General features: G+C 44.5%; 1 protein-coding gene across 2 annotated transcripts in view; it reads left to right on the top strand.

Annotated features, from left to right (window-relative positions):
- The first annotated feature begins 7,311 nt into the window (after window positions 1-7,311).
- Window positions 7,312-13,034, top strand: part of NPHS2 (nephrosis 2, idiopathic, steroid-resistant (podocin)) — a 24,765-nt gene continuing 19,042 nt past the window's right edge. For both annotated transcript variants that reach the window (XM_011951122.1, XM_011951121.1), the window contains exon 1: window positions 7,312-7,674. In XM_011951122.1, the coding sequence (XP_011806512.1) occupies window positions 7,401-7,674 (274 nt within the window). In that variant the 5' untranslated portion in view covers window positions 7,312-7,400. The remainder of the gene's footprint in view (window positions 7,675-13,034) is intronic.

Genomic DNA, 13,034 nt, shown 5'->3' with positions numbered 1-13,034 from the left:
GACCAGGCTGGTCTCGAACTCCTGACCTCAGGTGATCCGCCCGCCTCAGCCTCCCAAAGTGCTGGGATTACAGGCATGAGCCACCACGCCCGGCCGGCTCTTTGCCTTTTTATCCATTCCCCTCTTCCTAGGTCAGCTTTCTCAATCTCATAGTTTTAGCTTTGGCTAATGCCTTCCAAACGGCATGTTCATTCATGCAACAAATATCTTTTAGCTCCTACTGTGTGCCAAGTACTGTCCTAAGAGATGGGACTACAACAGTAAGCAAAACAAAGTCTCTGTTTTTCTGGACATTACCAAAGACAAGCATTAAGCAGATAAAATATATAATATACGACATCAAGTAATGATAAAGGATCTTACAAAAAATAAACTAGGATAAGACAGTGAGAATGCGGCTGCTGTAAATGGAGTATTTAGAAAACACTTTTGTTTAACCTGTATCATACTGGCTCTCAAAGCGTAGTTCCGAACCAACAGCATCACCTGGGAACTGGCTAGAAATGCACATTATCAGGCCTCATTTGACCTGCTGAATCAGCAAGTAGGGGTGGGGAGGATGAGTCCAGCAACCTATGCTTTAACAGGCCCACCAAGTGATTCTGATGCATGCTGTAGAGGAGTTTCCCACCTCTGTTGCCCCAAATCAATTACAGATGTGCAGTCTAATACTAATTTTCTCAGCCCATAGGGATAGCTTTAGGGTTGGGGGTTAGAGAGATGCCGGGAACCGCCAGACCAAAGTAGCCTACACGCAGACTTTTTAGAAGGCAACCAAGTGGGATTGGCTGGCATGCCACAGGCCTCCAGGTGGTAAAAGCCATCCAGCACTCACTGATCTGCTGCAAGAAGCTAAGCGCTGTCAAGGACCTGCTTCTGCCCTCACTTCTGGGTGAAGTTTGTGGTCCCTTGCACATGGAGACTGCACAGCACAGAGAAAGACAGGTGGAGAATCTGTTCTAGCTGCACCGCGACAGCTCTTAATAATGCTTGTGTTGGGCTCCCTAGAGCTTCTTTCCTTTCCTTTCTTTTCCTTTCCTTTTCCCATTCATTCATCCATTCTTTCACTCACTCATTCATTCAATTCATTCATTTATAAATAGAGACAGAGATCTTTCTAGGTTGCCCAGGCTGGTTTCAAACTCTTGGGCTCAAGAGATCCTCTTGCCTTAGACTCCCAAAGTGCTGGGATTACAGGCATGAACCACTGTGCCCAGCCTCATTATTATTTGAAATACATTTTATTTATTTATTTATTTATTTATTTATTTATTTTTGAGACGGATTCTCACTCTGTCACCCAGGCTGGAGTGCAGTGGCACAATCTCGGCTCACTGCAACCTCCACCTCCTGGGTTCAAGCCATTCTCCTGCCTCAGCCTCCCAAGTAGCTGAGACTACAGGTGCATGCCACTATGCCCGGCTAATTTTTTTGTGTTTTTAGTAGAGACAGGGTTTCCCCATGTTAGCCAGGATGGTCTCGATCTCCTGATCTCCTGATCCGCCTGCCTTGGCCTCCCAAAGTGCTAGGATTATGGGCGTGAACCACCGCGCCTAGCCATTTTGAAATAAGTTTAAAGAAAAAGTTGATTAGATATGAAACCCATTCACATTATCACAAGAAATATCAAAATTACATTTGTTGATGACGGAAATTAGATTCTTTAAGTTTAACTGCTATAAATTTTTAAGTGATTGTAAAAATGATTTTTAAAGCTTTTAAAATTGTAAGAACACGTTTCTCATTCATGGTAACAAAAATTTAGAGTTCATCATTTAAAAAATTTTGATTAGGAATTTTATGTAGTCATTTCAAACATAAAATTTATATCTATGGAAGCAAACTCAAGATTCTGTTTTAAAATTTTAAAATATTTGTATACAAATTTAGTTTACTGATATTGAATCCCTAACACTTTTTAAAACTATGATTATATATCAAAAACTAATTTTTTCACCAAGCCCTATACAGACACCCTCAAATCCCCTCAAGTTGCCCCAGTATGCTATTCAAATAGTATCATTTTCTGTCCTTGAATGGGAAAACACTGGAAGCACTGCGCTAGGATCACGCTCTCCCTCTCCCTCTCCCTATCTGTCCCCTTTTCTCTCTCCACCCCTTCACTCCCCACCATACCTCTTCCATAACACTGAACTATAAAGGGACAAAATAGAGTCCTTAGGGTCACCCAAGCCAGAAACAGGAAATGTATCTTTTTATTTTTATTTTTATTTTTTTGAGACGGAGTCTCGCTCTGTCGCCCAGGCTGGAGTGCAGTGACGCAATCTCAGCTCACTCACTGCAACCTTTGCCTCCCAGGTTCAAGCAATTCTCTGCCTCAGCCTGCTGAGTAGCTGGGATTACAGGCACCTGCCACCATGCCTGGCTAATTATTTTTTGTATTTTTAGTAGAGATGGGTTTCACCATCTTTGCCAGGCTGGTCTTGAACTCCTAACCTCGTGATCCACCCGCTTCAGCCACCCAAAGTACTGGGATTACAGGCGTTAGCCACTGCGCCCAGCGCAGAAATGTATCTTTAGTGAAAAAAAAACAGAAAGAGGATAAAGTATATTGAAACCATCGCTGGCCAGGATCACTTCGCCATGTGTGGTTTCCTCTTCTGTGTTTTTCTCTTGAAAATCCAGCACAGGATGCTGGAGCCACAGTCAGCAGCTAGTGAAAGAGTCAGGATCTTGGCTTCAGAAACATAATCCCTCCTGAACTTTAAACCTAAATATTTCATTGCCCACTGTACATTTCTAGACAGAATACCTTCAGACACTTCTAGCTCAATACCTCTGAGGCTGAACTTGGCCCACCCACCTTTACACAAAATCTGTTTCCTCTCTTGTATTCCCTTAGTTGGATGTCAGCCCCATTCACCAGTCACTTTGATTGGAGTCCTGAGAGTCATCACTTGTCCCTGTAAACATAACTCATATCCTCCCTCTCACCTGGACTGTTGCAAGAGTCTCCTCACTGGTCTCTCTGCCTCCATCCTCTTCCCATTTCTTTTTCTTTTTCTTCTTTTTTTTGAGATAGAGTCTCGCTCTGTCACCCAGGCTGGAGTGCAGTGGCGTGATCTTGGCTCACTGCAACCTCTGCCTCCTGGGTTCAAGCAATTCTCCTGCCTCAGCCTCCCAAGTAACTGGAACTACAGGCACCCGCTACCCCACCCGGCAAATTTTTTTTTTTTTTTTTTTGTATTTTTAGTAGAGATGGGGTTTCACCGTGTTAGCCAGGATGGTCTCGATCTCCTGACCTCGTGGTCTGCCCTCGGCCTTCCAAAGTGCTGGGATTACAGGCGTGAGTCACCAGGCCCGGCCCATCCTCTTCCCATTTCAATTCACCTTCCACCTTGTCCATAAAGTGACTCTTCTCAGTTGCAAATCTTACCATTTCCCTTGCTTAAAATGTTTCAATGGCTTCTTTTGGCAATATAAATTAAACATAAATATATAATTCTCTTATATGAAAAGGCTTTTCATTTATTGGGCTGCCTAGCTCTCTGGCCTCCTCTTTTGCCAGTTTGTCAAGCCACTGATTGACCTGCTATATTTTGTACTGTTTCCTCTGGCTGGAAGGCCCAGCTCTCAAAGTCTGCCTGAGTATCACCTATTCATCCCAGTATGGCCCAAACTGGATCTCCTCTGACTCCACTCAGGTAATGTTACTCACTCCCTTCTTTGTGTTCTCACAGTACCATATAGATGAGTGGTTCTCAACCAGGAGCAATTTTGTTTGATGCCACGGGGCAAACACTTGGCAATATCTGAAGATAATTTTGGTCACCACAACTAGGAATGAAGTGCTACAGGCATCTGGCAGAGGCCAGGGATTCTGCTAACAATGCTGCGATACTAACGATGCTGTTACAATGTACAAGACAGCCCTCCACAACAAAGAATCATCCAGTCCAAAATGTCAGTAGTGCTGAGGTTGAAAAACCCGGATGTACAACACTTTATCACACTTGTCTGTTTACACATCTGTCTCTCCCTGTTATACTATACGCTCCTCAAGGGCATGCACCATGTCTTACCTTTAAATCCTCAGGAGTGAGCAGTGCAATACATGTAATAGGTGCTCACTAAGTATCTATGAAGTGAATTAATGAGAGAGAAGTTAAATAAGTCTCATCTCATCCCTGCACCTAACAGGCCAACACCTGCATTTCAAAGCAAAGAGGGTAGGAACATAAGATGCTTGGGGGCAAAACAGGGGATGTGGATCAACCAAAGCAGCTGCAACTTCTGATCAGCTGCTCAGCCTATTAAGGTTGAACTCTCCATCTTTCTCAAGTCCTCTATCTCTTCATGGTCCCCACTCCATAACCCCATGAGACTACCAAATTATTTTCATTTTCTCCCTCAGAAATATTTCCTGAATCCAAGCCATCCCCACAGCCAAAGCTGCAGATCAGGCTGTCAGTGGCATCACTTTCCTAGACCACCATTGTGCCCTCCTAATTAGTCTCTCTGCCACCTACAAATTGAGAAAGTCAAATTCAGTAAGTCCTTATAGTTTCCAGCTCTAAAATAATAGGATTTGTAATGTCATGTAGTGCCAGTCAATTCCAGCCTTCCATTAAATAATCCATATAAATCAGTATTCATGCCTTCACTTATTCGTGTGGATATAATACTTCAAAACACTAACTGGGAATAAGTGTAATACTTTAGAAAGCCTTGCACTCTTTCATAACCTTTCATCTTGGAAACATAAACTCAAAGGTAAATAGCTTTAATTGATCCTCCCTTTCTTCTAGTAACCCAGTTCCCACAGATGTCAGTTTCTTAACAAATCCAAACAAGGAGTAAAATATTGAGAGTTTCAGAATGTGTGCATAGCATATTTTCAGCAAAGAGATGAGCAACACTTTCAATTAAAAAGGAATCTAAAAGAAAACAGCAGCATCCCTGCAAAAGTAGATGAGGACAGCCAGCTGGACTTATCTGCTAACTCAGCACTCCCCTCCCCAACTCCTCCACCTTCCAGCCATGCTGGATTGACCTTTTTATCATGGAATGGTATGCAGCTTCTCGGATTTTGTGTTTGTCACTCATAACCCCAGCAGACTTGTGTTATAAGCAGCTGCTTATATTGCTGTTAGGTATAGATATAGAAAACGAAGTAATGATTATGTAGTTTGTCAGTGGTCAAAGAAACCAAGGAAACTGAGCGAAGGTGACTGAGAACAAGTGTCCAGCATGGGCTCCAACACCCAGAAGGGCCTTTTCCCGTTGGTTTTTCTCCTACAAGGAATTTCTCTCTTATTGAAAGACAGTACAGCCGGGTGCGGTGGCTGAAGCCTGTAATCCCAGCACTTTGGGAGGCCGAGATGGGCGGATCACAAGGTCAGGAGATTGAGACCATCCTGGCTAACACGTTGAAACCCCGTCTCTACTAAAAAAAAAGAATACAAAAAACTAGCCGGGCAACGTGGCGGGCGCCTGTAGTCCCAGCTACTTGGGAGGCTGAGGCAGGAGAATGGCGTAAGCCCGGGAGGCGGAGCTTGCAATGAGCTAAGATCTGGCCACTGCACTCCAGCCTGGGCTACAGAGCCAGACACCGTCTCAAAAAAAAAAAAAAAAAAAGAGAGAAAGACAGTACAGTTTTGAGAATATCATTTGACCAGATATCCTGCTCCATTCTTGGAGTAAAAAAAACAGATGCGATTTTAGTATAAGAGTCTAGCTGGGGATGTGGATGAAATTAATTTATAACAGGACCAGGCTGAGGAAAAACATCAGTAAATGCTACAAATAGTTTCTCGCTTTGTCTAATGGGGAAATCTCTACAGGATGATAAAGATGCTAGCTGTGTTTAATAGCAAATATTAATTCAGGGGAATATGAAATAATCATGATACCTTTCTCTCTATGAGCCAAACGCAGCTTTGGAATTTTTCTCACTATAGTGTTGTAGGCAGAAACTATCAACTGAGGCAGGCCCTTGTGAGGAAATACTTGTCCTCCTTAGGTAGCCCATGCAATGATCAGGTTTGGACAGTAAAAAAACCTATTTATATGACTGGATTGCTCATCTTTTATTTACTTTACTCGCAGTGGCTAACCTGGAACATATAGAAGAAAGTAGTGGAATGGTTTTTCCAGACGCACTTCAGTTACTTCAGGTCCTCAGTCTTTAATAAGGTTTTGGGAGAGAAAAAAAGCTATTGCTGTGTGAATTCAATAAATATTGAAATATTTTAAAAATCAGTGAACATTATTTCTGCCATCATGTGATCTGAACTGAGTAGTATCATAAATCTTGGGTGATGGGTTATCTTGACCAACCTACCTTTCAGTAAGAAACAAATTATTAACAGAAAGTGAAAGAGAAATAAACCTATTCAATGTTTCAAGTCCCTCAGAAGAGGGTGAGGCAGCTCTCCAGTTCGTTGCTAGATCCAGCCTGGCCAGTGAACCCTGAAAAAGCCCAACTCCTGCTTTCATCATGGAAGCACGGGACAAAGTGTCCCTTCCTAAAAACAGAAGTTAGAGCAGACCCCTTCCTGCCTATGATTCTTCAAGAAGCATTGCATCATCAACATCAGGCATAAGCATTAATAAAGATGCTAAATAATAACAGAGACGAAACACATCGCAAAGAGAATTTCCTTTCATCCCTTTTAAAATGTAAATACTCCCAGGAGGAATCAACCAGCATCATTACGGGTTAATGCATCTGTAGAACAACTAGGGCCAGGATATAAAATAAGAAATAAGTAGGGAGGAGAGAAAGGCAGCCTTGAGACGACTCCAAGAAGGAAAGTTGGGGCTTGAGGGGAAATTTCTGATTTTACCTTAAAGTCACCTTAATTCGATGACCTTTTGTGGTTTTTTTCTTTTTTCTTTTTTACTTGGCCCTGCCCAAGCAGGACCTAAAAAAAAAAAAAAAAAAGTTACTAACAACTGGTACTCTCCACAGAAATCTGCAATAAAAGGCAAAAGATGTATTCGTTCTGCAGCGAAACCAAGGCCTGCGATGAGTTTCTGTACTCCCTCAGCCCTCTAGCATGACGTTAGGAACCCTCCAGGAACTGAGTCTTCGCAGCCCGGGCTGCCACCTGCAGACACGCACTTTTCAACGCCCGCACCCTACGCGGCGCCGGCTCTCCCACCCAGGCCTCTCTGCTTCAGCGCCGCCCCGGCCGTGGGAGTTGGCGGGCGCAGTCCACAGCTCCACGGAAAAACAGCCGTCGGGGTTCCGGGTGCGCCCGGCCACGGCCCCGCCCAGGGCTCCGGGGTCCCGCCCCTCGCCCTCAGCGCCCACTCACCTGTCTTTAGGGTCCCCCCGGCGCGCCACGCAGACCCGCAGCGACTCCGCAGGGACTGCGATCCCGTGCCCCTAGTCGCTCTCGCGCTGCTGCTCCGGCCGCCCAGCAGCTCTGAGGATGGAGAGGAGGGCGCGGAGCTCCTCCAGGGAGTCCCGCGGGCGAGGCGGCAGGTCCCCGCACAAGGAGAACAAGAGAGCGAAGGCCGAGAGGAGCGGCGGAGGCCGCAGACACCGGGAGGCTGGGCCCGAGCCGTCGGGCTCCGGACGGGCGGGGACCCCGGGGGAGCCCCGAGCGCCCGCCGCCACGGTGGTGGACGTGGATGAGGTCCGGGGCTCCGGCGAAGAGGGTACCGAGGTGGTGGCGCTACTGGAAAGCGAGCGGCCCGAGGAAGGTACGGATCCGGCACCGTTATCTGCTGCCTTTCCAGGTGGTAACTAAGGGGTGTCAGATAAGGTGGAAAGGGTCATCCCACGAGACCCACTGAAGCCAGAGCAGACTGCTGGATGCTCAGGTTCCCAGGAACGGAAAGGCGTAAGTTAGGAACCCAGCAAACTGCTATGGTGAGCAAAGAACATCAGAAGAAATACAAATATCGCTATTTACTGGTCTCGGAGCCAGCCTTGGATGGGAGTGGGGAGGGAGTGTAGTACAGGTTGGGGACCAATCAACTTGGCAAAGGAGCCATGAGCTTTTTTTTTGTGGCCATGGAGGGGCATACGGGCACCTAATTTAAGTAAAGACATGCACGAGCTGGTGGCTGTAGGCAGTTATGTGGCTTATTCTTCTTCCCGCGTCCCCACCCCTGGGTCTTACCTAAAAGGATTTTAAGCTTCTGGGAAGATGATCATTCTTTCTGAAAAGCAGTCGCAGCAGAGCCAAGTGAGGAAGAGCCACACCTGAGTTTAAATCACAGCTCAACCACTTGCTAGCCAGGTGATCATAGGAAGGAACCTTAACCATCTCTCATATAGCAGTGCCTGCCTCAGAGGGTAGGGGTGAGGATACAATGAGAAAAGGCACCCAAAGCACTTTGCACAAAGTCTGGAACAAAAACATACTCAATTCCAGCTGCATCCTTGCAAGCTAAGAGAAAGGAAAATTAGATCAAAGAAGGGAAGGCAAAGAAAGGTGTCTCTTTTGCTTCTGCAGGAGAAACAACTCTTGGGAAAATTTTATCTACCTCCAGTCTTTTTTATAATGAGTGGAAGAAAAAAATGATTACCACTTTAGTGGGATGAAAGATGTTAAAAGAAATTAAATAAGGAATAGTGTGTTATATTGCTTCCTGCTGGCTATGAAGTTTTAACATTTCCTAGTTACCAGCAATGCGGTACATGCTGAATCACTGAAAGCTACCATTTAAGGAAGATTTCTGCAGTTGGGGTGTAATTTAAACGGGTCATGTTAATATTGTTTTATCCCGTTGATGATACCCTTTCATCAGTCAGAAACCTCTGTTCGGTAAATGGTTGCTGGATTCAATGCTGAGGTTATAAGGCTTGTTACTGTTAGGCAGCAGATCACACTGGTAGGGTAGGCAAGTAAGGGAGCCACCATTTATGAAACCCCTACTATATGCCAGGCACACACTGGGTGTTTCACTGAGTTATTTAATCCCTCACCATCCTCTTATCACAGATGAGGAAACATGCTCTGAGAAATTAAGTAACATGCGCAAGTCCTGTAGCTGGGAAGTAGAGAAGCCAAAATCCTAGAGTAAGACAGTCTGATTGAACTGCTCACCCTTGCTTGGTGCTGCCCCTAATTTCTGGTCATGGTCCTACTGGCTGTGGCCTTGGGCACCTCTGTGGGCCTCAGTCCCTCCAGCTACAGAGTACCTAAAGCAGGAGACCCCAAGCAATGGGAGAGCAGTCCCACTAAGGATGAAGTGACCTTCACTGAGCCCTTGTGTGGGAGGTTTCTGAAGCTCACAGGGAACACAGAGTAACGTCCCCTCCTCTTTCTCACTTAGCACCATACTCCCAAAGGCAGGCTACTTAAGACGGGACAAATGAAAAGGCACTTCACCTCACCAAAATGCTGGGGACTGTCAGACAATGTTTAAAGGCTTTTCCTGCTTGAATAATTAATGTTTCACTATTCACTTAAACCAAACAAATTGGCTATTCAAGCAACTTATTCTAACAGAATAGTATTTTGGGGGTAAATCATCATGTTAGTTTTGAGGATATAAATTAGTTTTCTATTCATATCTCTCACTACTTATGAAGGAATTTTTGAGGCCTTTCTTCACTTATAAAATGTAATTTTTTATATGCATTTGTTTATTTTTACTTGCCATGGCTACCTCTGGCAACTGAAACATATTTATAAACTAATTAAAAATGGCAATGATACTGTTAGTCATTGCTCTTGAAGAAGAATACTATAAAAATTAATATGCTGGTAGAGCAGCATTTCCCAGAGTAGGTTCCATAAGAAATAAGTTCCATAGAATATCAATGAGTGCTCCTTAGAGAAAATATTACCTGGTCAAATGTGGGTAAACAAAGCTAAGAATGCTTTGCGAGATTTTTATAGCTTCAATGTCCTGAAGAGCACTGGGAACTCCAGAAATGGGATGTAGTGCCTAGTATTCTCTAAACTCATTTGCCCAGGAAATTCTTCTTTGGTGGAGCACCCTGTGGAATTTGTATTTTGTAGGATGGCCTTTAGAAACTCCCATACTATGGTATTCAGTGCTGATTTTGTTTTTGTGCTGGTGCATCTTGCATATCTGTCCTCTTCTTCAAGTAACCTGCACATCAATTTGGTGGTGACCTTTCTGGGCATGAAAATCAAATATTCAGGCCTACTAATTAGTTATCCCCTTTGTTCTCATTTCTTAAAAATAAGATTTTAGGCCAGGTGCCATAGCTCATACCTATAATCCCAGCACTTAGGGAGGCTGAGGTGAGAGGAACACTTGAGGCTAGGAGTTTGAGACCAGCCTGGGCAACATAGCGAGACCCCCATCTCTGCAAAAAAATAGCCAGGTATGGTGGCATGCACCTGTAGTCCCAGCTACTTGAGAGGCTAAGGTGGGGAGACTTCTTGAGCCCAGGAGGCCAAGGATGCAGAAAGCCATGATTGCATCACTGCACTCCAGCCTGGAGAGAGCAAGACCCTGGCTCAAAAGAAAGAAAAAAAGAAGGAAAGGGAAAGAAAGAAATAAGACAGGAAGGCAGGAAGATAGGAGGGAGGGAGGGAAGAAGGGAGAAAGGGAGGGAGGAAGGGTGGGAAGGAGGGAAGGAAGGAAGGAAGAAAGGAAGGAAGAAAGGAAGGAAAGAAGGAAGGAAAGAAGGAAGGAAGGAAGGAAAGTAGACTTTACAATTTCCTAATTTTTAGTCACCTTCTAGTCTTCTATGATATTTTTAAACTGGCAAATAATATTCCTTTGGTCAGTTTTCTAGTACCTGGAGGTTAAAATTCTTGAAATTTTCATAACTCTTACATTTAAATCATTTTCACTCCTCCTTTCTTCTCACATTCCACTAATATTTATTGAGCACATGTATGGTTGCCAGGCACTATTCTAAGCCCTGGGGACATAGTGTAAATAAGACAAGACCCCAAGAAGCTTTGTTCTTGAGGCTGACTTTACTTGATATTGTTTCATTTACCACCCAAGCATCTAGGATGTTCTGAACCCCAGTTCCTTATCACTTTTTCATACACATTAGTAGGTGAATATTACCCCATAAAGGTAATTTTCAAAGACCATTGAGATTAACACCTTAATGCAGGTGTTAAAATGGTGGAATTTCAGACATTAAGGCAGGTAATGGATGGGGAAGTTATTTCATGGAAGATAAGCCTCTGGACACGTGGTTGGAATCACTTAAAACAAACCAGACAGAAGATGGCCAAATAGGAACAGCTCTGGTCTGCAGCTCCCAGTGTGACTGACACAGAAGATGGGTGATTTCTGCATTTCCAACTGAAGTTCCCGGTTCATCTCAATGGGACTGGTTGGACAGTGGGTGCAGCCCGCAGAGGGCGAGCTGAAGCAGGGCGGGATGTCGCCTCACCTGGGAAGCACAAGGGGTCGGGGGATTTCCCTTTCCTAACCAAGGGAAGCTGTGACAGACTACCTAGAAAAATGGGACGTTCCTGTCCAACTACTGTGCTTTTCCCAAGGTCTTAGCAACCAGCAGACAAGGTGATTCTCTCCTGTGCCCAGCTCAGTGGGGCCTATGCCCATGGAGCCTTGCTCACTGCTAGCACAGCAGTCTGAGTTCGATCTGTGAGATGGCAGCCTGGCTAGGGGAGGGGTGTCCGCCATTGCTGAGGCTTGAATAGGTAAACAAAGCATCCAGGAATCTTGAACTGGGCAGAGTGCACTGCAGCTCAACAAGGCCTACTGCATCTAGACTCCACCTCCGTGGGCAGGGCATAGCTGAACAAAAGGCAACAGACAACTTCTGCAGACTTAAACGTCCCTGTCTGACAGCTCTGAAGAGAGCAGTGGTTCTCCTAGCATGGCGTTTGAGCTCTGAGAATGGACAGACTGCCTGCTTAAGTTGGTCCCTGACCCTTGTGTAGCCTAACTGGGGGACACCTCCCAGTAGGGACCAACAGACACCTCATATAGGAAGATAGACACCTCATATGGGATGAAGCTTCCAGAGGAAGCACCAGGCAGCAATATTTGCTGTTCTGCAGCCTCCACTGGTGACACCCAGGCAAACAGGGTCTGGAGTGGAACTCCAGCAAACTCCAACGGACCTGCAGCTGAGGGACCTGACTGTTAGAAGGAAAACTAACAAACAGAAATGAATAGCATCAACATCAACAAAAGGGTCACCTACACCAAAACCACATCTTTAGGTCACCAACATCAAAGACCAAAGGTAGATAAAACCACAAAGATAGGTAGAAACCAGAGAAGAAAAGCTGAAATTTCTAAAAATCAGAGCTCCTCTTCTCCTCCAAAGGATTGCAGCTCCTCACCAGCAACAGAACAAAGCTGGATGGAGAATGACTTTGACAAACTGACAAAAGTAGTCTTCAGAAGGTCAGTAATAACAAACTTCTCTGAGCAAAAGGAGGATGTTTGAATGCATTGCAAAGAAGCTAAAAACCTTGAAAAAAGATTAGATGAATGTCTAACTACAATAAACAGTGGAGAGAAGACTTTAAATGACCTGATGAAGCTGAAAACCATGGCACAAGAACTTCATGATGCATGCGCAAGCTTCAATAGCCAATTCAATCAAGTGGAAGAAAGGGTGTCAGCAACTGAAGATCAAATTAATGAAATAAAGTGAGAAGACACGATTAAAGAAAAAAGAGTAAAAAGAAATTAACAAAGCCTCCAAGAAATATGGGACTATGTGAAAAGACCAAATCTACGTTTGATTGGTGTACCTGAAAGTGATGCGGAAAATGGAACCAAGTTGGAAAAAACTCTTCATGATATTATTCAGGAGAACTTCCCCAACCTAGCAAGGCAGGCCAACATTCAAATTCACGAAATACAGAAAACACTACAAACATACTTCTCAAGAAGAGCAACCCAAAGACACATAATTGTCACATTCACTGAGGTTGAAATGAAGGAATAAATGTTAAGGGCAGCCAGAGAGAAAGGTCAAGTTACCCACAAAGGGAAGCCCATCAGACTATCAGTGGACCTCTCTGCAGAAACCCTACAAACCAGAAGAGAGTGGGGGGCAATATTCAACATTCTTAAAGAAAAGAATTTTCAACCCAGAATTTCATATCCAGCAAAACTAAGCTTCATAAGTG

This window comes from Colobus angolensis, unplaced genomic scaffold, assembly GCF_000951035.1.
Source record: "Colobus angolensis palliatus isolate OR3802 unplaced genomic scaffold, Cang.pa_1.0 Scaffold315, whole genome shotgun sequence".
In the NCBI taxonomy this organism is placed as follows: Eukaryota; Metazoa; Chordata; class Mammalia; order Primates; family Cercopithecidae; genus Colobus; species Colobus angolensis.
Note: the sequence above shows the minus strand (reverse complement) of the source record. Positions and strands in the feature narration are given on the sequence as shown.